The sequence below is a fragment of the Botryllus schlosseri genome, chromosome 5 (assembly GCF_051294905.1).
Source record: "Botryllus schlosseri isolate E-star chromosome 5, Bs_hap1, whole genome shotgun sequence".
Taxonomy (NCBI): Eukaryota; Metazoa; Chordata; class Ascidiacea; order Stolidobranchia; family Styelidae; genus Botryllus; species Botryllus schlosseri.
In genome coordinates, this window is record NC_137240.1 from 11,291,413 (window position 1) to 11,317,321 (window position 25,909).

Below are 25,909 nucleotides of genomic sequence, written 5' to 3' on the forward strand. Positions count from 1 at the left end.
TCGATGTATATTCAACGTTCAACAGAGTTTAACAACGAAGTACAAGAGTGCTTATAGTTTTATACTACTTCTACTTGTAATTGACAGTTTTCAGTTTTTTGGGCTAAGCTAGAAGGTACTCAACTTTTTATCCTATTCAGAAAACGTTACTTTGACTTCAACTCTAGTAGAAATTTACAATGTCGCTTATATATTTTAGTACGGTGGGCCACAGAATATGGCTGCTTTATCCGCCTTTGTTGTTCAGGCTACCTAGTCTTACCAACATCCCACTTACAGAATTCCAGATACAACAAATTTTATATGTCGAAGTCGGGCGGCACGTCGACGTCAAGCCTGGGAGAGAACGCAAGCCAGTCGCGACGATCCACGCCGCCGTCTTCAGGTATGTTTTTGAATTCAAACCAGAAAGAATACATGTTTTTGTTGTAATTTCCGCGACTCGAATTGGATTATGAACGGAAGTGTAGTAGGGCAAAATTTGTACAGTACCCCAGTGAGTCAATTCTGACTCGAGTATTTGGTTTCGAGTATTCGAGTAGGCTACCTCTCATGATGATGTTGTAGCAGTAGTCATATGAATGATTTGAATAGATAATTTAGTGTTTTGATCACACTTATTACATTGCGCTTTGTGAAAATGCAGGGAGTCTGCACAGAACTGCTGTGTTCAATAACGTGCTTTATGCTAATATGCTCTGAAACAGTGGTTGTCAACCTTTTTTCGAAATGTCGCGACTAACCTCTGAATTTTGTAAGATGACATCTAAAAATAGTTAGGGCCTTTGCTTAAACCTGCTTGTGGCCTATCTGGGAAGCTGATTACTGTACCTGTACGTGTACACACACACAAAAATGGCAAGAAAAAACCTTGGTTGAAAACCACTAATACGTGCCATCATGGTTTCACTATTCCCTACTTCCACTTTAGGAAGAAATTAGCTCAACGATAATTTTCACTGTTGTTACATAAGTTCTTGGTAAACAGAGACCTAAAATTTCAATACCCAGAACATCGTAGCAGCATAGATGATATAGTAGTTCTCATTTGGATATATAGTAGAACTATAGCTCTATACATCCTCTAGTTCTCGTTATCATTTAACAAAATTTCTCAAATCTGCAAATTTTTTGTTGCGCCTCGCTCGTAATATAGCGAAAATGTATGCATTCCGTTTTGAAAAATGCAGTGGTTTTCATAATTTGTATAACATGTCGGTCTTGTACAGCTAGATAGTGGTGTTCAAACAACAGGTAGGCCTATTGTATCTTGCAGCACCCTGCATGTCGAAATCTGTGCAAGTGGCCATACACCACTTTTTCAGTTTTAAGCCTTCTTGCGAAATTGATAAACTAAATATTCTTTTATTGGAGAGCTATGAAATGAAATTGTCAGTATTTTCCCTCTCATACTATAAACAATCATTCTGATCAGTGTTGTCACCCTCAACCTTGCATGTATGGTGAATAATATGGGTTGCCTTGTTTAGAATAGCTACAATACGCATGGTAAAGTATGACCGAACTAAATTCAATCATACAGTATAAGCCTATACGATATTTTCAGTTGGCTCACTATAATCGCATAAAGTAATACAACAAAACCCAATGCTACTTCACCGCGTCGCCAGTGGAATAGTTGGAGTCCGGGGGGTGTACATTGCGCTCAAACTCAATAGGTATGAGGTACATGACGCTTGATATAACAAGCTTGATTTGATCCCGTAAATAATACATACAATGATTAGATAGTTAATTAATTTATTGGTTATCTGGCCCAAGCGTGAAATATTTCCCATAGTCAAGTCCAAACCCAGCAAGACCGGACCGGACTTCGACCAATACTTCATCGTCCTAAGCACAACCCTTGAAGTATCGGGGATGCCAGATCATGGAAATTTCTAAAATGGGGTGCTGGAGAAAAAAGGAATTCTGTTCTACTTGAATCATAGTGTCGAGCCCTGCTGCTGGATAGTAATAAGTTTAGCGTGTGCGTTATCAGAAGCTGCGCTGATGGCTTGGAGGTTTGATTGGTTGTGAAAAGGCGGCGTCTAGGCACGCCCAACACTGTCCCTCGTCTCATCGAATTTGGCATTTCGTCGAAACTTTGTTAATCCGTAGTGTATTGATTTATTGCAGTCGCGTGCGACATGGATACAAACGGCGTCGACGAATGCGATTCGGAAGGCGTGTCGCAGAGGTGAGTGTGTGCTGTTATGTTCTCTCAACTTTTGTTTGAATTCGATTGTGTCGCAGCCCGAAGACTTCGGCATCGTCGCCGTCTGCTGCGCTAGGCAAGGACGGAAAGAAAAAGGCTTTTTTCAAAAAGCCCGACTTGTATCTGCCGTACGAGGTGGTGCCTTCGACCAGGCCCGTCGTGCTGTGCGGACCATCGCTGAAAGGATTTGAGGTACGCTCACGCTTTTTTGGCGTTTCAACCGTTTATTTCGGCAAAAAACCGCACCGGGTCTGCATTGAAATCTGTGCTGTTCTCTCGCTGGCATTCGTTCCACAGGTAAATCGGAACAAGCATTCCGAGAACGTCTACAAAATAACTGCACCCTGATTTTTCAAAACACTAGTTGGTAGCTATTTCGCAAGCACCGTTCGTGAATCAGATGTATAAAGGGTATAGATAATATTACCCGTAGCGGTAAAAAGTATCTGCCTATTCTGCTCTTCATCGCCAATATATTAGGTTGATCACCATATGACGGCCGAGATCAGCGTTTTCGGGGGTTAAATGTGACTCACGATATAAGGATTTCGTTGTCAAAAACGCAACCGACCCAAGCATGTTGAAAAAATCAGCTACACCTGTTACATTGACACTGTAAAATCCATCGTATTGTTTTGTGTTGATTTGGTGAGGGTCCGTAAGTCATGTAAAATGTAGTGTAGTGCTACTTTTTTCGGAGTGGTCAAGACGGATTTGCTCAGATGTGGTCAGTAACAAAGTATCTCTAATTTTACAAGTGATACAAGTACCGGTAGCTTTCAACTTCTCGCTTAAGTGGTTATAATTTTAGACCAGTGGTTCTCAACTGCCGGTCCGTGGCAAGTTTCCTGCCGGTCCAGCAAATACATTAGAATTTTTCATCTCAATTCGAGATTGAAAGATGGTGGACGATTGTCCATAATTAGAGAAATAAAACATGAGCTTCGCCTTACAGAAACCTCAATAGAACCACATATACATATCTAATATCAGAAAGGCAGTTTCCAATATCATATATGAGTTGCTTACATTTGTCGTAATTAAATGTAGGGTCAATTTTGATTTTTGAAGGTTCGCCGGTCCGCAACATTTGTTTTGAAGTGTTTCCGGTTTGAGAACCACTGTCGTAGACTATTTCCATTTCAACGTAACAGCCTACAATTATATATACCTCTTACTGACTTCGAAATTGCTGCCGGGTACTGGTACTTCTTGTACCTGAGTAGAATTTAAGGCCATTGCTTTTTCTTCAACTTGAATACCAATGATGACTGCTTGACCGCCTCTGATACTAATATATTATGTATAGCAGGAATAGCACATTCGACCAGTGTTCTGTATATTTTGTGGCACATGTTCTGTGCATTATGCGAATGGCGTTGGTTGCTATGCTGTATTGATTAGAAGTACAAATTTAGCATTTCCAATTCATCTGGGCGTTTAGCGAAGCCGTTTGTGCCGGTGTCGACTGGTTTTGACGCGAATAGGTGATATGTCTCCATAGGTGATATGTCTCCGCTCTTGTCTTGTTTCAAGTGAAGTTTTACGATGATGCCTTTCAGACAATGTTATTGATTCATTTATAGCTCGATTGCGCCTGTGAGTGACTCATTTTAAGGCTGATTGATTTGTAATTACAAATGATCTGCCACCTAGGTAGTTTTAAAAGCAAGAAAGGATTCATGCTGTGTACGCCATAGCGGCATTCCAACCTATTTTGTAAAACTTGTGTGATGAATACTTGCCTTTATGCGGGTATGCGATTGGGCACAGATGCATTGTGATTTGTCCATGTTGTTTGTCCAAAACCCATCTTGTGATTAGCAAGATCTAAAACCAGAAATCGAACCAGGGGTTAAACCTCCCTTTAGTCTGGCTATGTGTCACTGTTTGGCAAGATTGTGTAGAGCAGTGCTGTTACAGGAAGCCTAGTTCGGTTTTAAGTTCATATGTACACGGACAATAGGGTTGTCCATAATTTGGAAAATCTCACAGATCCTCGGTTGTAATGTCTTATTCGATAGATTATTGATAAAAAACGACACTGAGCCTGAAAGAAGCTCACAGAAAGGCCGTTAACATTTCGTGCAAAGCGTTTGAAAGTAGCTGCCGAAGAATGGGCGTGCCACCGACCATAGAACGGCGAGAAGACTAGTAATCAAGAATCCACGGCTCTTGATTGGATAATCGGCTATGCTTCAATGACCACATCAGCAGCAGCTTGCTGATTAGGTGAACAAGGAGTCTACTACTGGCGGCGATTCTGAAAGCGTATTGTATATAGGTTGACATATAATGATTTAGGATTGATTAAGGGTATGTTGAGGTACGAAATACATGATGAACAGACAACAGCTGCTTCACAAAAACGTCTAAAGCATGACTGCTTTATTGTGAAAGAAACCGCCGTAGCCTATATGCCTTGTTTTCAACGAGGGAAAGCATAGGCGCTTATGCAAGTGGCGACGGATTCCTAGTTTCAGAAATAATATATCATTATTGAATACAAAGATAAAGCTTAACAATGACACTATAGTTTGTGTGATCTCATTGGCCTCAGGTTGTAGTACATAGTTGAAGTTTTGAAAGCTCTAAGGGTCGGCTGAATCAGCGGGTTATGCTTGGCACTTGTCAGATGCTTGCATCAAACTGTATTCACTTGCAAGTGTTGTCAGAGTCCTTGATGATGACGCAGAAAAGAGGCGTAAAAGTAAGCACATAATATGCTGGATATGATATGTCAAATTCCTTAATAATCGCGCAGAAAAGGGCTGTAAAGGTAAACACAGACAATGCTGCATAGTGCATAGTATCCAGCATAGTTTACATATCATATCAAGCAGGGCCTGTGCTTGCATTTAAACTTGGTTGCAAAAAAATCAAAATCACCTGCAAAAAGTTGCATGAAAAACCGAAGAAGCTGCAAAAAGTTGCACGAAAAAATGAAGAAAAGTTGCAAAAAATTGCATTGTAAGATTCCTCCAAACAGCTTAAAATGCCACACCACATAACTTCTAAGTATTTAGGAAGCTGCCGGAAGTTGTAAAAAAAGTTGCTTGTGGATTAGTTTGAATAGTTTAGGTTGATAAGTCGTTAATATCGGCAGATTGCGAGTGACCCTCGGAGAAAGAGGTCGAATTGGTTGTTGGGTTGCTGCTGTCTTGTTGTGAATTTTTTTGTTGTAATCTTCGCAACATACTTCAAATTAACCAGGGGTCACCAACACGCGGCCCGGGAGGTCATATTTTGCGGCCCGTGACATGATTTGAGATTTCGGAAGAAAGCTAAGAAAACATTTTGAAGTGCTGAAATTGACGTGCAATGGCCCAAACACTGCCAATACCGAGACGCTTAGAAAACGGCGTAGGCCAGTGGTTCTAAAACTGAGGGCGTTGCCCCCCTTATGGGGGCGCGGAACTGCGGTCAACTGAAATTTTTTTCGCGCGGGGCATGATTTACCTCGAATTCATAGGTATAGTTATTGCTCTGTGGATAATCCGGAATTCATATTATAGAATTCTCTTATCAACACTCGTAACCTTCCATGCCATCAAACTATCCGTTGTGATAGCTAGCATTATGGAAGCATTTTGTGATATGACGATAAGGGGGGCCCGAAAGTTTTCAGTATCAGGGGTGCGTGTCTAAAAAGGTTTGAGAACTACTGGATTAGGGCTTCCCCACAAAATTAAGCTTCAAGTATCGTGGTATCCAGGTATCGTGCACAGCTCGGAGTTCAAAATAAAATGAAATTGATGACAGTGATCCTTTGTTTTATTCTTGTAATAAAATATTACTTTTTTGTAGTCATTATACCCATCACATATGTTAGGTAGCACAGCGTTGTACTGACGTAGAGCTGTGAAATGTGGTTGCCCACTTTATATCGATATTGAATTCATGCGGCCCGCGGTCGCTACGAAATTTGAAAACTGGCGCGCGACCCGTTTTGAGTTGGCGACCCCTGACATAAACGGTGCATATTGTATTGATCAATTTGAAACTGAATGTTTCGAGGAATATGAGCATAAATTGTGATATACGACCCTTGGTGGCACTCGACACTTGCTATGCATGTAGCGATGTGTTTGGGTTAGAATAGGGGTATGTTAAGATTAAGATTGGGGGCCGTCAAGTGCTACTTTTTTTCATGTCAGGTGACGGACATGATGCAAAAAGCAATACTCGACTTCCTGAAACGGAGATTCGAAGGCCGAATGGTGATCACAAGAGTCTCTGCGGACATTGCGCTGGCCAAGCGGTCCGTGCTCAACAATCCGATGAAGAGAGCCGCGATTGAGAAGTCCAACACGAGAAGTAGCCTCGGTGAGAGAGGATGTCGAACGTAATTCGGCCGTTGACGAGCATGGTTTCAGTTTTGTAAAATGTATTGATGCCGGATTACCGTCGGCGCTAAACTGCATAATTGAACTGTTGATGATATACTTTTTATGATTTTAAGTGAGTCTGATTTGAATATGACGTATCTAGTCAGCTCACCATGTCACCCTTATTGCTACCGCGGAAAACTCAGTATTTTGAGTCAATTTGACTTCTCTGAACGGGTCATTATCCAAATATCCTACCGTTACACAAAGGTGGTCAAATTAGTCAGAGTTACTACTCGAATAGAAGTTTCTAGATGATTACCAAGTACAAGTAGCAATTTCAAATAAATTGAAGAACTGAAATGTTTATTTGGTCGATGAGCCACATACTTTCAGCAGTTAATGGAGGTGGCCACGCCACCCCACTTTCGAAATTGAAGGGTGTAACTTTCGTAATCTTGCAAAATGCCCGATGACATCACAAACGGGTGTAATTTTCAAAAATATATTCATTTACCGTGATACAGGCTCTTCAACTCAGTTGGCATGACAATTTCCCTCAAGTGATGCAAGCATATCCCAAAAATACTTTCTAGTTTACAAAATCCAAAGTGTAACAAGGGGTTTTGCATTAAAACCTGGTAAGTGAAAGTAGACTAATATACCACTTGGGCAGTGCAAGTGGGCAAAACCTACTATCAAAAGTAGTACTTGGTTACTGAACACCTCTATTGTTTATCACATTAAGTGTTCGTTTACATAAAAACTGCTCACTTTGTGAACTTACGAGCCGTTTGCCTCGTCACCTTGATTTTACCACGTAAACCACGAAGAAATAGTCTGTTTTCATAATTGGGACCGCCTCTCATTCCGCAATTATACCGGGCTACTATTCGTTTAGCCGAGGTGCAAAGCGAAGTCGAGAGAATATTCGATCTGGCGAGATCGCTGCAGCTCGTCGTTCTGGACGCGGACACGATCAATAACCCGACCCAGTTGTTGAAAACGTCGCTAGCCCCGATAATGGTGTACATCAAGATCGGTTCGCCGAAGGTAACGAATCTCGCATCGCTGCAGACTTGGGCAGTTAGACTAATTACAGCCAATGCTGGTAATCCTATGTGCAATGTTTCTATGCTCTGATTTCAAAGTCAAATTTTCCTGAAAATACTATAAGAGAACTGTATTGTGTGACGTCACGTCTACTGCAGGTCCTGCAACGACTCATCAAATCGAGAGGGAAGTCTCAAATGAAGCAGCTCAACCTCCAGGTCGTGACCGCCGAAAAACTGGCGCAAACAAGCCAGGTTTGGTTTCCACTTACTTCCGTCGTAGGCATATTTTTCACGCTGCCTTAGTTAGCATGGTGTCCGATAGTCGAGGCAGGCTGGTCGGCGGCAATGACACAAGTTTTTTACCATTACTAGTAAAAGTTGCGGTTTCAAAGACGTCTCAAAGCTGCTTATAGCGCAAGTAGAAAATAAGAGCTCTGAAAGTACTGAAGCTGTTTACAAACGCAGATGCGGCCGAGGGTTCGCATGGTGTTAGCGGTTGATCGAAGGTGGCTACTGCATCTTCTCGGCTATGGCCAAATGATAAATAGCACTACATAAAGGTATTATCTATTTTGACAATTTCGCTCGTAAAAGTAGCGCAAACTTATCCCAAAGGTACTTCCTAGTTTTCCAAATCAAAATTGGACCGGCAACACTATAAATATGCACAATTTTCGAAAATATATTGATCAGTTAATGTTCTTGTGATGGAAACTTATCCCAAAACAAAAATTTAGTAGTTTTACCCGACAAATGTTCAAGAAGAAGACGGAGTAGTCTAACAACATAACTACTTGAAGAGCTTCTTGGAGGTGCACAATTTCACTAAACAATTGAATAGTATATTCATATTGAAATGAACCCGAGTGTTTTCGGCTGACACTCTTCAGGGGTAATTGTCGGCAACTAGTTGAAGATGGAAAAGAACATCATATATCAAAAATCGTGTCACAAAATATGACGTCACCAGCACGAAATGTTGAATACGAAAGCGTTCAATGTAGGCCTACTATTTTAGATGGTACACGAACTCTTTAAACGCATCTCGTATTTGAAATTTCGTGCTGGTGATGTCATATTTTGTGATACGACTGTTGATACACAATGTTCTTTTCCATTCTCTACTAGTTGCTGACGATTACCGCTGACGAGTGTCAGCCGAAAATATCCAGGTTCATTTCATTCAATATGAATAATTGAATATACTAGTCAATAACCACTTAAGTAAGAAAGACAACTAAGCAAAATTTAAACGTAGAAGTACTTCGTTGCTGACCACCTCCGGCTGTTGGTATACGAGATCTTGAACTGTGGCTAACGGGTGACGTTTGTTTTCAGGACCTTTTCGACGTCATGCTCGATGAAAACAAGCTGGATGACGCATGCGAACACTTGGCCGAATACCTGGAAGCTTACTGGCGGGCGACGCACCCCTCCGATATGTACAACAACGCAGCGTTAGCGAGGAGCGCTAATACCTCGTCTCATCCTTCAACTCATCTGCAGGTGATGAGTGTTTGAGTGGTGTGGCTTCCTTACGGTGTACTGTTGTTGACCGGTGCAATGCTTGGGCTGTGCAAAATTGAGTATCCTGGTGATTTTATCGAGTCTTGAGCATATGTGGTCAAATAAGTCACCACTGGTACTCGAGTAGATCTGGAAATAGTGTTGTAAATGTCTACTCAAGTATGAGTAGAAGTAGCAATTCTTGAATAAGTAGACAGGTAAGTATTCTATTCCTGGTTATTCCAATCTAATTCTCAATGTTGATATTTGGAAGCTTTTCATATTGGCTCCATTATATGGAATTGGTGCTTCTAGGTGGCTACTGAACTGTCAGACCATGGTGCTGGACACTGCAGTGTTGGATGCGGACCTTCATGCCTCAGTATTTACTTGATCTTTCAACAACACTCCATCCATATCGTTTATATGACTAACTGGACAATAAAGACATTGCGCTCACTGCTTTTGCTAATACCGCTCTGCCGTATTTCGTTTACAGTATACAGTACACTTGTATGGCTGTACAATATTTCATTGAGAGTTATAGCGGACGTGTGCAAATTTCAAACTTTTCTCAAACTCTGTTAAAAAGAATTGAGTATCCCTGTCCTACATGGTATCATTAGTGACCTCTGGTAAATACACCGGTTTACATCAGTCAGCCTGCTTGGTGGTTAGAAGTAGTGTTCATCAGGGTTTTCAAAAATGACTTTTTTTCTCAAATCGTACTGGCTACTTGTTGAAATAGTTAGGTTACCTAATTTAAGCCTACACACCAAATTTGGTTCAATTCCAACCAGTAGCCACATTGCTACAGGAGAAGAAAGTTTCTATTTATTATATGAAATTGAATGACAAAAAATTTGAAAATGTTCTGTTCACCCCATGAAAGTGATAGGTTGTCCATAGAAAGGATGTTCACCAAATTTGGTTCAATTCCAACCAGTGGAAGCGGAGTTATTGCGGTTGAAAAATTTGGATTATGAATAAAATAGTATTTACGGTGATCAATTCTTTAATTATTTATTGTAGTGGTGCCCACTAGGGTTGTCCAAAATTTGAAAAATTTCGAAAATGCTGCGTTGTAATGTCTTATTCTATAGATTATTGATTAAAAACATCAACAAGCCTGAAAGAAGCTCTCAGGAACGTCGTTAAGATTTCTTACAAAGCGTTTGAAAGTAGCTGCCAAAGAGTGGGCGGGCCACCGACGGCGAAATTGCAACTAGGCGGGCAATGACGAAACCACGATTCTTGATTGGGTAATCGGTTATGCTTCAATGATGACGGCGGCTGTCAGCTCTGATTTGGGTGCTTCACCGTGTTTGACAGAAGGAGTAGGTTTTGCTGCTGCTGAGTCTGTTGGTGACGGCTGTAATACTGTAAAAGCGTGTTGTGGTTTGATGAGTCAATAGTAGTAATGTAACAGTGGTTCTTCGAATGTATCAGTTGTAGCAGTAGTTTCTGTTTTGCGGAGGTCGAGTCTGTTAGTAGAGACGGGAATTTGTAAAGCGCATTGTGGGTTGATGCATCAATAGTTGTAATGCAACACTTGTTCCTTACTCAATGTTTTAGTTGCAGCAGCATTTTCTGTTCTGATGAGGTCGATTTTGTTAGTAGTGGTTGTGGTTATGTACAAGGGCATTGTGGGTTGGTGAGTTAATAGTCGTAATGTAACACTTGTTACTTAAATGTTTTAGGCGTAGCTGTAATTTATGATAGAAGGCAAAAATATTACTGTCATGGCAGAGGCAAAACGGCGCAAGACTGTGCACTTGCCACAGAGAAGAACAAGATCTCGATCTGAGCATTACTTGGTCGGATATGCTTGCGATTACATCTGTGGCTCGAGATTACCAACCTTGCGAGAAGTAATGAGTTACTTTCTGCATCTGAAAGACCATTGCCCTCAGTCAACCCCTACTCGTGAGCTATGTAATGTGGTGGTTCATGATGTCATGACAGTGTGGCAAATGGCGAGAATTGCCACAATACTTAAAGGAAATGCGGTGAAATTACTTGAAAAACTGAACAAAAAATATATTTTTCTGAAGGCGACCATGAAACGGGAAAGTGATCCCAAGGGTAAGAGGAAAAAATTCACGGAAGATTTGGACAAGTTGTGGGATATTGGAAGTACAGATGCGATAGCAATAATACAAAATGACATTTATCTATCACATGATAGAAAGCTCGAAGACATTGCATTCTATGAAGATCAACAGCAATCTCGCAAATGCATAATGTTGGGAAGAGACAAGATTCTCGCTAAAGACATCGAAAAGAAAACAGCAACCATGGCGGATAGAACTGTTAAAAACATTCAACATGACTCAAGTGATGACTATGTTGTTTTAGCATCTTCTTCATCTTCAAAAGAGGGTGATAGTTTGAGTTCAAGTTCTGATTATGATGCTGATGTTGGTCTTGGCACCTCGACAGCCATTAAGCTGATGGCACCTAAAAATATTATGAATAATACCCATGTGTCCCAAGCTCTGGATCGATTGCAAATAACAGACAACAAGGCAACAATGCTGATCGGAGCATTTATTACGGCTTGTGGCGGTGACATAGCAATGTTCTCTCTGTCAAGATCTTCGACAAAGAGAGCCAGGGAAACAAATCGTCTTGAAATTTCCAAGGATATTTCAGAAAAATTTGCAGAAAATAAACCTCAACATGTTGCTATTCATTGGGATGGAAAGCTCACAGAGGATAGATTAGGAAATCGGTATGAGGCTCTGTCAATTGTCCTATCTTGTCATCCTCAATACTCAGAAGGAAAACTACTTGGCATTCAAAAGATGCAAAATGCTGCAGGTCAGACGCAAGCAGAAACCACTTTCAACATAATTGAAAGTTGGAATATAAAAGATGCTGTAACAGCTTTGGTTTTTGACACTACAGCAAGCAACAGCGGCTGGAAGAAGGGTGCGGCAAAGATTCTTGAAGACCTTCTAGGAAGGAAGGTGTTCTACCATGCATGTCGGCACCATGTGTATGAGCTGGTAGTGAAAGACGTTTGGAAATCTTTATTTGGAAAGGCCACAACTGGACCAGAGAATGCATGGTTTGCCCACCTTAAAAGGAACTGGAGCAGTCTTGACAGGGAACAGCAATTCAAGACTCTGACTATTCCTCTATGTTTTGCTGAACGAGCTGCAATGATAGTTGATAAGTTCAAGCTACTGTTGAACAGAAAAGATTTTTTCACACGGGATGACTACAAGCAATGTGTGACTAATGCTCTTGCTCTTCTCGGTGCAGATGAAGATATACGTCATCACAAACCTGGTGCAGCACACCATGCGAGATGGATGGGTACAATTCTGTATGCTCAAAAGATGTTCATGTGGGCCGACCAATTAGATTACAAATCTGAAGAAGTTGAACTGCTGCGCCGCTTCAATTTATTTTTGGTTCTCTTTTATATCCCTGCGTGGGTGGATTCAAGCATTGGTCGTGATGCAGCTGGTAATGACTTGAGATTCGTTCAGCACATGTTGAGTTATAAGGAATATGATGAGCAAGTTTCCACAGCTGCTTCACGAAAGCTTTTGAAGCACGACTGGTATATTGTTGAGGAAACCGCTGTATACGCCTTGTTTTCACCGACGGAAAGCAAGGAAACCCGGGAAAATATGGCAAAGGCGCTCCTGCAAGTAGAGCGAACTTCCAGTTTCAGAAGGGGCCCACCCTCATTGAATGCAACTATACAGATCAACAAGGACAGTACGTTGTCTGACCTTATTGGGCCCCAGTCGTGGTACATATTTGAAGTTTTTGAATGCTCTGGGGATTGGCTGCGTCAACCGGTTGATGATTGGCACTTTTCAGATTCATTCAATAAAATGAATTGCTACGTTAGTTCTGTCAAAGTCGTTAATGATGCCGCAGAAAGAGGTGTCAAGCTAAGCACAGACTATGCTGCAATCTTGACTGACAATGAACAGCAAAGAGACAGTTTGCTTCAAGCTGTGGAACAGCATAGGAAGATTTTTGGAGACAGCAGGAAGTCTACTCTTATCAAAGGCCAGTGATCTGCAACACTGACCCTGCGATATACTTTTTAATGATGCCTTTTGTAAATAGCATTTTTGCCTTTGTTAAATCTTGAATAAAAAGTGTAATATGCGTTCGTTTTAGAGAGAGACGTCGACTTACCATAACAAGCCATAAGGAGAAATTGACTACTGGTTTGCAATTTATGAGTTACAGTCGTTGTCAACTGGTATGTTTTAGAAGGCTCGAAGGTAGCACGATGCATGCATCTAGTTCATTCTTATCTTAATTGGCCAAGCTCCTGTGCAAGAAGTAACAAAACTGTTATACACAGTGTTCAGGTAGAAAATATATTACTGGATCGTTATGCTGTTGTCGATGGCAGCATTAACAACGTCAATTTACCATATCGCCAATGCCACGAACAGAAATGGCTGCAAACCAACACAACAGAGTAGAACGAAATCGTGACCAGCAATGATCACAAAATCAGTATTTCAGCCAATCAGTAGCTTATTATTACAGGTTCCAACCAATCAAAATTCTAGGTTCGTGATTGCCCGCCCACTTCATCGATTCCCCGCCCACATGCAGACGGCTACTTTCAAACGCTTTGTAAGAAATCTTAACGACGTTCCTGAGAGCTTCTTTCAGGCTTGTTGATGTTTTTAATCAATAATCTATAGAATAAGACATTACAACGCAGCATTTTCGAAATTTTTCAAATTTTGGACAACCCTAGTGCCCACTGTAAATACTCAGTCAGACTCGAGTCACGATTTTCGGATGACTCGACTCGAGTCATTTTCTCAAAATACGGAAATGACTCGACTCGAGTCATCCGAAAATCGTGACTCGAGTCGAGTCATGACTCGAGTCATTACAACCCTGCCTAATTCTTTCACCGAACGCCTCTTTTCTTGTATTCAGGTTCATGTTTTGACGTCATTGAAACGTAATCTGAGCTTTCGTACTGGGCGTCGTGGATCTGGGCAGCACAACAGTGAAGCCGATGCTAAATGACAATACCTCAGCCGCTGACAGAAGTTTTATGGAGCTGCTACTTTCGATGTGCAAATATTTCAAGCGCCCGCTTATCCAGATTCTGCCAATCAGCCTGGATGGGACGTACTGTATTCCGCTGCCGCTCTGACGTTTGGAACGGCATCTCATCGCCCACAAACACTTGCTTGTACTGTGCCGGATGCGGTGTTAGATCGTAGCATCCAGTTTTATTTTTCCGAGAAATATATATTATTTCATAGATGAAAATTATCAGTACTGTATATTGCATGATTGTTATTACTTGTGGATAGTCTTTACCTACGTGGTAGCCTATCTGTATTCGGTGTTTTTCTCCTACTTCTGGACGGCTTTCGAGTCGTCTGTATTGCAGTACTTTCTTTCCGTCTGCTGGTACTGGAATTAATCATGTTATCTCTCGATTGAAAGCTTCAAATTTTATTGTTTACCCACACATCTCGCAACATGGAAAGAATTCATATTATGGAGTTGTGTGATTCATTGGAAGACTGTGGCAGACCCTCAGTGGCGGATTATGGTTTGAATAGTGGGATGGTAGATTATTGGTCGAGTGCTGCAATCTTGTTAAAGGAAAGCAGCAGCTATTACAAGGTAGGGGTGGTAAAAAAGTATCTGATCACATCAACCGTTAAGGTACACTTATATCGTATTTATAACCTCTAATTTCAATCGGAACCCAATTTCATAGTTTTCTTGAATGTTACAGTAGATTGGTATAGTTCAAAACAAGCCAAGCTTGGAGTACATAACATCTGCATTTTTTACTGCTTGTGAGAATTTCTGTTGTCTTTCCAATGGGGATTTAATCCAATCTCCGAGATGATACAAGTTCAGCTCTAGCTCTTAATCTAAATAAAGTGGGAAACGCTGGAAATTCTCTAGCTGTCCAACTGACTACTATCCTCCCATGTGATCAAGCATTTTATTGAGGATTTCTTTGATTTGCCAATACCCAATTTGAGGACATGGATAAAATTTATACTAGCAATGCATGCATACACCAGTATAAGTCTCACATAGTGCCGTCAAAATGAAAAAATAGTAAAAACATCACACCGTGTTGGAATTAGTACACAATAGACTAGTGATATTGTAGTGAACGGTGCAGTACGATTAAACATATATTATATAAATAACATATATTTTGCAAAAGCACCACCTCCAACGGTTCGTTCAATCACGACTAAAATTAACCGATTGTCAAACAGACTATACACCGGTTGTTAAAGACTGCAAAAGAATGTGCACACGTGCCAGGTTGCTTCGATTCATAGATAAGTGCAATCATTAAAAAGATACTCAGTGTCGCAGAGGTTGTGCAGTGGTAATATATTATAGACAACAGTTATATATTCCAACCGATGCCAATAGTACGGTAGTTCTCCAAGTTCTCTTGAAAATGTTTAGGAGCTTGCGAGGCAGCGATTGTGTCTTCGTAGGCGTAATTTTTATTTGGCATCTCTGGTTGGGAGTGAGAACCACCTCGATTTTCATATGACCAGTCATTCAGGGATAGGACATCACTCCAACCGTGATACGATGAATTGTCGTTGTATGGAGGTGTATTATTTGGCATTGTATGTCCATAGTTTGGATACCCAAAATTAGCCGTGCCGTACGATTGATTTGGCCAAGGAGCGCTGCTAGGTGCTGACGGCATTTGAGGCTGTGCGGTTGGATATGGTTGATAGCCAGTGTTGTACTGTCCCCCTGGGTAGGGATAACCATATTGTGCACACGGTACAGGATTAGGGTACGGTGAAGCGTATCCATACTGTGAATTTGGATATGTGTTGGGGTTGGGGTTATAAGAATTTGTGGCAGGCGGATATGGTTGCGGCATCATGCCTGGAGTATTACCGTAGTTCTGTGGATAATTGGAAGGTGGATATTGATTTGGCACCTGGTATGGGGTACCTGACTGGTTGTTTATGTACGCTTGAGGATTCGTCGCCAACTCATCAATGCGGCTGTAGTAAGCTTGAACTTCTTTCTCATGCTCGATAAAAATCGGGACGATTGGTTCTTCATAGACCTCTTGGTAATACATTCTAAAATTCCAATGTCTACAGATGGTCGCTGGTAGAATCCAACGATCGAAGCAGTATTCTATAAATCCAACTGCCAACTTGATAATTCCCACTGGAACATGCGCTCCATCAATACCGACTTATCAACCTGAAATATATAAGCAATATGAATATGAATACACATTGTGATTTCAGAGATGTCAGAATACCACAAATATTAATAAAGAATAATAATAACAATAATTAACACACGGGCAAGTCAGGATACATATCAAAATACAGCGCAGAAACCAGCAGCGTACATATGACTCTCGAGTTCAGTTGTACTATTTTTCTTTTTGCTTGCAGTTCGGTGAGTTTGCTGGAGAGCGCCAACCGATGGAACTGCACTGAGCTAGTTAATCACAGAGAAAAAATCAATCTCGGTCCACTAAAAATAATATATACATTACAAACTTATCGATTGATAATACACGAAATCTTTGATAAGTTATAAATGTTTAATTCAGCCACATAAGGTCAATTGCATCTACCTACAGAGTACAGATGCCCTCGGCTTCTTATCAAAACGTACGAAATAGGAATCGACTTCATCAGTGGCAATGGCACACCCGCTAGGGGGCATAAGCCAACTTTTAGGGGGGTGACTGGCTGACTGCGTGTCGCGTGAGGCTATAGATAACTAACCTACGGAGGTTAGTTTATGACTTGCGAGTGTGATGCGTGCGATAAAGTTGTAGAATGTAGAATGTAGATCTAGCAGTGCTGACCGCCTCACTATAGGTTAGTGAGGAGGTCAGAACTGCTAGATCTACATTATACAACTTTATCGCACGCATCACACTCGCAAATAGTTACATCCAGAACTGATACTGATGTCAATATTCTGTCAAGGCCTCTTTCTTAATCATTGGCTTGAATTGACTGAAGTAGAGAGAGGCTTGTACTTTCATCCAACCGACATCCATGACAAACACACAGCCTTAATGACAATACAGAAAAATAACGCTACCACGGTATTCGATATCAGATATGACATCATGGCGCCAACCGGCAAATAGTGACAACCCCGATCGTAGTGCTGACCAAGCTAAACTTGCTAGAAGTGGTCTTGGGGAAGGCCGCGTTGGGACTTCTCATCTAAGACGAGGAAACCGACGATTCGACCTCACTGTCGTTCTGGGAGAGAGCTGTCAGATTTCTAGGTTTTAAAACACTTGTGTATCGAGGAGGTCAGTAACGATGTACTTGTACTTTTCGAACTACTTCACGTAGATTTTGCATAGGCCTACTCACACTAGTTCGTCAAGTGGTTATTCTTCTACATTATTTCTACTTCTACTTGACCGTTTTCATTTTTTTGGGCAAAACTTGGCCTAGAATACGTACTTTTTACTTAGGTATACTTGTGAATCGCTAATTCTACTTCTACGTCGATAGAAATTTATGGCGTTACTTCCACTTATATTTTGGTATCGACGTTGACTACTCTCGCGATTACTGTTGTGTAGTAGCCTACTTGTGTGTAAATCACGAACCCAAACCCTGAAATGATGTTGCTGATGACCATAATAAGCACGTCGCTCTCGCATTATGAAATAAATCGTATCTGCAGAGAGTTTTTCAACATAAAGATATATTTCTGTGGAGATGTGGTACCGATGGATCAAAAATTGCAAAATGACCTCTGGCCCTCAAATCTTCAGCGGAAAATTGCAGATCTTTTGCTGTCTCAACACTTCGATACAAGCTCCTCCTATCGCGGACATTTACATGAATATCCGCCTTTTCAAAAAATATTTATTAACGTTTAAAATTTGTTGCTCGAACGTATCATCGGTCCCCACCCGGTTGGTCCAAAGGCACACGACAGGATATGGTAGGGGAGACCGGGGACAATTGTAACACTTTTTGGATTTTCAAACATTACGTGTTGTTCTCATAGAAATTTCATTTCCAAAGTTTTATATAAAGAAGCCAACAACTCGATAGTTTATATAAAAACTAAAATGGAACTCAATCAACACTCAATCATGGAAATTTTGGGTCGCGAAAATTGCCGCTCAAATGTTACAATCGCCCCGTACCCATGGGCAATTGTACCACCCACGCGGGGCAATTATAACAGAAACAAAATGAACAGCGAAAACGAGAACACAACTTGTATTATTGCATTCAACTAAAGAAATAGAAGTTTGAACGCTTCCAGGCTACGCCCCATAGCATTTTGGCATTTGAATACAATATCACCCTTCGTGCATTCTTCATGAGCTCAAAGTGTACAAGAACCACATTCATTCCATAATCTCCCTACACATATTAGGCATCTTCTACCAAGGTGCTGTTATTCAGCGTGCACAATGGGTTGGGCATTGGGTCATCTGCGAAGGCGCGAAACAGACCTGACTAAATTGTTCACAACAAATGACAAAATGTAAATGGGACTTGCTCAAAGTCAGGGGATAAGGATTCAGTCATGCGCAAGTTCTTGGGTAGACACACCAAAAGTCGATCAACACGAGAAAGGGTGGTAGAATGACGGAAATGACCGAACCCTAAGATTCACATCAGAGAGAGATATGATATTATTTCTCGCCTGCACCATCGAGATGCTTTGGCGACGGAGTTGCGATACGGCCCCATGAGGTCATCTAGTCTGCGCCCCCGTATTTTTTTTTTCTCCTCCATGCTATTGCTGAGCGCCTAGCAGGATAGCTGCGGATGCCATTTTTCGAGTCTTTGGTATGACCCGGCCGGGGATCGAACCCACGACCTACCGCTCGAGAAGCCGGACGCATAACCATTACACTATCTCGCACCACTGCTGTATGGCCGTTACGACAGATGATCATGTTAGAATTGGTATGGCCAGGTATTATCTGTTCTGGTATTGAACTTCTGGCTGTTGCAAGATTAATCTGCAGTATATAAATGGTTATACCAACATATGGACAAAGATATTCAGCATTGAAAAGATATTGTAACGTGGCAAAAGTAACAGAGTGTTACAATTGCCCCTGACACGCTCGACCATGATTAGTGTCTCAGTATGGTACCTTTCCGGCGATGAAAGTCCTAGTTTTTCTATCATCAGGTTAGACTGTGGTAACGTTGTTCCAGCTACATATATTACGTCGTGACCACTTGAGGTATTATTCGTCTGAACAAATTATACCAGATCAGAAAATATTTACTCGAGTGTCTTCGTTTTTTTCAAATTATTTCGGGGTTTCGCGTCGTATCTCAACGTAACTTCAGATATGTTAGGAGAGATAACTACCGCATGCGCACACAAAATATCAAGGCGATTTGTCCACCCTACTAGCGGGGAGGTCGATTGTTACATTTGCCCCTAGTTACATTTGTCCCCGGTCTCCCCTACCATAGGTCCCCCACCCTATAAATATTGTGATTGAATTGAAAATAGTCCACTCGAGGATGGTATTGATTCGTAAAATATGTGCCATTATATACCCTGATACAAGCCCTATAATTCACATCAAAAATTATTGCGGGTTTGTTGGTCTGGAAGGTGATATAGAAAAATGTATATGTCGATCCAATTTTACTTTGCACCCCCTAAAACGTAAATCATTTGTCACAGACCCCATAACTCACGCAGGTCGAAGTTTTTTTGCATGTGTATAAAGATTTTACCAGCATGTCATTGTAGATAAAGTCGCGTACTGTAATCATGGGATTATCACAGAGAATTTTTCAAGTATTTTCGGTCCCAGTGTCTCAGCGGTACCACATATCCCCTATATGTTCTCCAGACAAGAATGATCCTGCGAATTGAACGAGAATTACCAATACTAGTTAAGAAAAGCGGAAAATGTATTTCGTGTCCATTGTCGAGTCAATTTTAACAGTGGTCTGCTAAAACAGGTCTAACGCTCAAGAGTCTTGAGTCAAGACAGTCAGAGCCCACTTTTCCAGATTATGACACGGCATGGGCTGCTAGAATAAGATATGATGGGTAAATGCTAGAATGCGAAACGGTAGTTTCAAACGTTATGATTGGCCATATTTACTGTGATGAAATATGTCGTATGGGCGACAATGCGGTGCGAAAGGGGCCACACAACCTGTTACCTAAATAATATTCACTTTCGTGAAAACATATTTGTAACTCCATATCTACTTTGTGCGAAGTGCGACGGAAATTTTGTGTTCGACTTAAAATTTCGTGAAACTGAAAGTTAGAACACTATGAAAACAGCCCGGGAATTCCCCAGCTTCTCTTTCTAATTGAAGGGCTACACTACTTCCACCTGACAAACTGAAAATAGCGAAAGTAAGTAAGTAGATCACAAAATACCACAAAGTAGAAGTAGAAGTAGCGAAAATTCTATCAACTTGAGTAAGTACCAGAAGTAGAGGAAAACTACTTGAGTACTTCGAAAAAGCATAAGTACTTCGTTACTGACCAACTCAGGATGTCAAGTTTCTAGCCTATGTTAAATTTTTCATAATGACACTATAGTAAGTAACACTGAAAACTATATGGTTAGTGTTTATGTGGGGCAAACTAATCTCGAATTTACTATAATTAGCCTACCTCGTAGGCCTACTATATAATTTTCTTTACAACTATTACTATTTTGTGACATTTGAGAGCATTTGGCTTGATTTTGTAGTAGTGGGAGTCGGAATCAGGAGTAAATGCAAGCCAAATTTTGTTTTGTAGACTGCAACTCCAATTCCGAGAAGCACATTTACTAAATCTTCGACTCTAACTCTACAGTCATCCGTACTACCGTGAATTTAGGCACCCAAAATATCACATAAATTATACATAGATATGCCCAATAGAGTTCGTACACGAATATATGCTTCCAAACTGAGTAGTCTGTCCGTCGCGGGATTGCACCACCAAACGTTTAGCTATATATTGACATATGAACGCATGGACTATTCTGGGAGGGGATGAGATACGGATGATTAAATGGCGGTCGGCGTGCAAAAGAACAACGTTAGTCGAGTGCCCAAAATATTTTCCCAGTCGAGGCCGGACCCGAAAAGAACTACGCGACTTCAAGCCTAATATAAGGATGTAAAATTTGCTTGTCTTCGTCCAGGAAATATCTTAAATATTTTATCATCCATAAAAACAATGAAAATTGCCCTATAGTCGTTTACTGAAAATCCTTTTCTTGCATTTCAACATGTGGCACTTATATATAGAACGGTGTCCGATTTTTATATCGCACAAGCTAACGTCTCGCTGTATTATACCATACATTTGGCCGATTACATACGACTGAAATAAATGAACAGCTAGCCGGAAGCAGCTCCAATGAGAATGGACTTCTAAATAGTAATTAACAAGTAATTAGAATTTGAAAAGCACCCGCAATTATGATAATTATGAATGTGCATTTACAGTATTACCGACCATAGAACTCGCTGCTTTGACTATATACATAAACATGACCTTGCAAACGCGCTGTTAATTCGTGCAATTGCAACGGACCCTTCGACTCAGACCTGTACAAATTACCGATCTAGTTAGGTTGAAGGTCAACTAATAACTGTTCAGTGTTCAATGAGTAGTTCTGGTTCTATAGTTATAGATTTTGAAAACTGAGTAGTTCTAGTTCTAGTTACGCATTATAACAAAATTTACTTACCGAACAACTAGAAAATAACCCGTCGCCGTTTGGCATGAATCGTGATAACGGTGTTCTGTTGCTTATTGGTATTCTTACAGCCATTGCTAGATCAGAGTCATCACGACTAACAGTTGCGGTAGCAACGCGGTGGGTTTTGGGGTCGAAACCTCTCCCATTTCAAACTAGTACTGATATGTTAATGTGGAAAGCCGATCAGAATCCGATAAAAGAAAAACTAATAAGTCGCTTCAGGATTGAATCTAGTCAGTTGTGTTTCAGTTGATAGATAATTTTTTAAGGATGTTAGCTCTAGCTCTAGTTCTAGTTGCAAGTCTTGAAAAGTGCGTAGTTCTATTTCTAGTTGCGCACGGTGAAAATGTAGTATAGTTGTACAAGGCATTCGACTAGTCAACGTCTGTCTTTGAAACTGCTATAGTCGCGGTCGTTGGTATTTTATGGAGATATATTTATGGCATGATTTCGTGCGAAATGGAAACGTCATATTCATAATAATTGTTCACATAAAACGGTGAACATGATTATATTTTTAAAGTTAGGCAATTCTGTCGTCGTGTAGCCTACATAAAGCAGGAAAGTAATTTGATATATACGGTCAAGTTCCTTAGTGGACAATGTTATCATATCAATTCCATACGCCGAAATATGATTCAAGCTGGGAATCCTGACCATAATGATGAGTGTTGACATACACAAGTAGCTATATCCGAATCCCTCGATTTAACGGAGCTGTAGTGGTGCCAGGTCAAACCCCCGCAATTCATATTAATCTGTTGTGATTAGCCAAAACAATTTGTGTACAAAGCCCGCGATTTCAATTGCTCGTAACGGCCCTTACTCAGAGCTCAAGTTACCTCTCAATGAAATTATCTCCAATCCCAACCCATTCATTATTATTTATATACTAGACATCCTAAACGCGAGGTGTCGTTCGCGCTGACATCGCATGCGATGGGCGCTCTCTGTCACATACCTGGCGGCTAGTATCTCGCTATAGTATCTCATGGTAAAACTGCCTATAAAGTTCATCGTGGACTGAAATACGCTCTGTAGTCATGTTTATGGGATCTAACAAGTGGTATATTGATGATGATGAGGCGGAGGTACCTCAGGTTTCCCAGTACGCCAGGAATCGTGAAAACAAACCAAGTATTGGCAAACGGCGGTCTAAGAAGGGGGCGGTAAATAAAGGCTACATCGCTGATGATATGGATCCGCGAAAAGTAAGAGTAGCAATCCTAACTACAACTAAATATGTAAATCTATGACAATAAGTGGAACTGCACATTCGTAAATACCATCGCTATTGTAGGATATTTTACGCATGCTACTTTTTGTTTTGGTGGCCTGGACAAGGCTTTCGTATCCTTAGCTATTGTCGTTCCGGTCGGTTGCTTGTTTGTTCTCTCAACCTTACCGTCTTCCATCCAAGCACCAGCATTTTTTGCGTAACAATCTTTATGCGTCACACAAAGTCCGATATATTTCGCTACGTGCTGGTTATCCGGTTGTCGGATTTATGGATTATCACTGTCCTGCTATTTTGTTGTGTGCACTGTTATTCCAAATACAGACTTTATACTGAAGTACGCTTGGCGATTGTGTATCTCATCGAAGCTTTACACAGTGAAAGCATGCCGTGGTTGGTTCACAACGCTGTGTTAAGTTTTAAGTATACATTATGATATATTATATATTATATATATATATTAAGTAATACCACATCGTCTTTGGTAATATTTAAACTGAGGTTTTTACCCCCAAGAACGAGTTTCATGATATTAGTTCTTTTTTCAAATAGCTCTTATTCTTTGCCAAGTACAGTACAGTACACACTAACATATGCAGTATGCACATTTAGGTGTTATTTTGCTCTCGCTCGCAGCCCATGGGGCGTAATCTACTGCTACGTACCCTACGGCGGATAAAGATGGCTGCACTTGCAGATTCATGTACCTTGAAATAACATTATTGTGCAGCATTTCAAAATTGGCACTTCTTATTGGATTGTAGGCCTACGACATTTACGCATTCCCATTATATTCGTATTAATATACATGTTTTTTTAAACAAATGGTAGGCCTGCTCTAACAATTTCAAGACGAAATTTCTCATCCATGATACTAACACGCCGTAAAGACACATTGCGGCCGCATTTTAAAAGTTCTCACACGACAATATCACATTCTTCAAACCAAACGTAAATAGTTACTGTTCACTAACGCACGAATAACAGACAGGTAGTACTATCTTATCACTGTATCGCAACCTTGCGGGTGTTTTGAAATGATGAAATTATAATTGAACGAATCACACTGTAGCACTTTCCATTTATAGTATTTGTCTTCATCAATTTTCATAAACTCTTGTCAGGCGCGAGTATTGGAAGAGTCTCGGTACACGGGATCGACCGACGAGGACGAACAATCTCCATCTTCACCTTGGGTAAGTGTCCCAATTCAGTTTTGTCGCAAGCACTCTTCAAACATTTTGAAATCACTTGTACTGCATAACATTACCGTGTTAACTTGTACAAGTTTTCCGTTTATCATTGCAATCAGGGCTGTTACGTCATCACAATGTAGGTTGCATAAACAAGTTGGCGGACGATGGCGTTCTGTGTGTTTTATGATCGAATGCCTGAGGTCTTATGTTAGACTGCTATAACAAAGAATGATATCGTTCCATGCAAAGGATGAAATTTATTGTGAAGAGTAGTCTACGAGAAATAACCTGATTAACCCAACGATAAATCTGCAGGATATATATCTAGATAAATCGCCTGTCTCCGACCTTTTGGACTAATCTACGCTTTGATGCTCGTAGTAAACGGCTAACACAGTTCAAAAGACTATAAGGACGACTACTCTCTCGAGAATGCAATACTTTTGCCTCTGCAGTGTATATATGCCCAATTGCCCATTGCTAAATTCCTATATGCAGCAGACAACGATGTGTCTGAAGCAGTAACAGAAACGTTCCTACTCACATACGCGACTCACCCAACGCACGCAGTCGAAATCAATGGGTTTAGGCATATTCCATTAAACGAAATGCAGAAATTTGGTCTTAAAATGCCATTAGTTGGATTTGCCATCACCGACATTACGGTTCTCCCATTATAGCCTGGTATCAACTTTCATTGAAGTGTATAAACTACTGTATATACTGCACATTCTGCACAAGTACGTACGACGTACGTGGCCGGGAACTAAACCTCTATCATATCCTGCGGAGTATCCATCGCCAATATATCGCAGTTTACGATTCCATAAATATAGGTGCAATGGTGCATGCTTTCCGTTCACATGTCATAGGTTGTGGATTCGTTCGTTATTTACGACTGGTTCAGATAACGACAGAGTCGCAGTTGTCCGCGACAGCGTTGATTGTGTGCGTGTCGTACTCTCTACTCCATTGACAATATTAGCATCATATATCACATGAATTACACACAAGGTCGATATAATATAGTATTATTTGACATATCGGTTCCCACTGTATTCTCCTAATGAAAAGATCAGGCTGATAAGCTGACGTGAATCATTGTGTTTGGATAGATGATCTTCAATAAGTCTCTTGTCCACGCCCGAGGTCATGTTGGTGTCGGGTCACACGGATCTGAAATTTAGCACGGTACCTATTTGACCGCATTTTCGCAGTTGTATCATCCCAAAAACACATTCTTTCCTGGCTTTCATTTCTCGTATCATTGTAGATATTTATTAATCACAATTCACGATATCGTCCTCTTGGAACTTCTTTGTCCGTATCGGTTAGTGAAAAACATCATTTATCTCTAGAGAAACAAGCACCGCCCTAGGTAATAAGTACAGTGATGAATTGCAAGAAATCGCATTGATTCATGATCAGTATCAATCTAAAGCCATAATCTCCTTACATGTCACTTCAAAAACACTGAATTCCAACACTTGGATGAAGATGGTCGTGAAGACGTGACCGCTGCGGCACGATGTGAAGGAGGTTTATTGAATTTATCGCATGTGGGTAAAGAGAGTAGGCTACGTCCCTGAAATTCGATATTCAGTGAATATGATGTCCAAATTTGAGTTCGTATCAAGATTAATAA

General features: G+C 40.8%; 2 protein-coding genes across 5 annotated transcripts in view; both read left to right on the forward strand.

Annotated features, from left to right (window-relative positions):
* The window catches only part of LOC145439752 (voltage-dependent L-type calcium channel subunit beta-2-like), a 29,074-nt gene extending 14,455 nt beyond the window's left edge, over window positions 1-14,619 (forward strand). For all 3 annotated transcript variants that reach the window (XM_080317370.1, XM_080317371.1, XM_080317372.1), the window contains 8 exons: window positions 280-385; window positions 2,140-2,200; window positions 2,257-2,410; window positions 6,376-6,544; window positions 7,448-7,599; window positions 7,758-7,853; window positions 8,940-9,107; window positions 14,043-14,619. In XM_080317370.1, coding sequence (XP_080173496.1) covers window positions 280-385; window positions 2,140-2,200; window positions 2,257-2,410; window positions 6,376-6,544; window positions 7,448-7,599; window positions 7,758-7,853; window positions 8,940-9,107; window positions 14,043-14,135 — 999 coding nt within the window. In that variant the 3' untranslated portion in view covers window positions 14,136-14,619. The remainder of the gene's footprint in view (window positions 1-279; window positions 386-2,139; window positions 2,201-2,256; window positions 2,411-6,375; window positions 6,545-7,447; window positions 7,600-7,757; window positions 7,854-8,939; window positions 9,108-14,042) is intronic.
* Window positions 14,620-22,721: 8,102 nt separating this feature from the next.
* LOC145439723 (electroneutral sodium bicarbonate exchanger 1-like) overlaps window positions 22,722-25,909 on the forward strand; it is a 32,242-nt gene continuing 29,054 nt past the window's right edge. Inside the window, exons 1-2 of one of the 2 annotated variants that reach the window (XM_080317301.1) lie at window positions 22,722-23,042; window positions 24,193-24,264. In XM_080317301.1, coding sequence (XP_080173427.1) covers window positions 22,875-23,042; window positions 24,193-24,264 — 240 coding nt within the window. In that variant the 5' untranslated portion in view covers window positions 22,722-22,874. The remainder of the gene's footprint in view (window positions 23,043-24,192; window positions 24,265-25,909) is intronic. The other variant, XM_080317303.1, reaches the window with a different exon arrangement.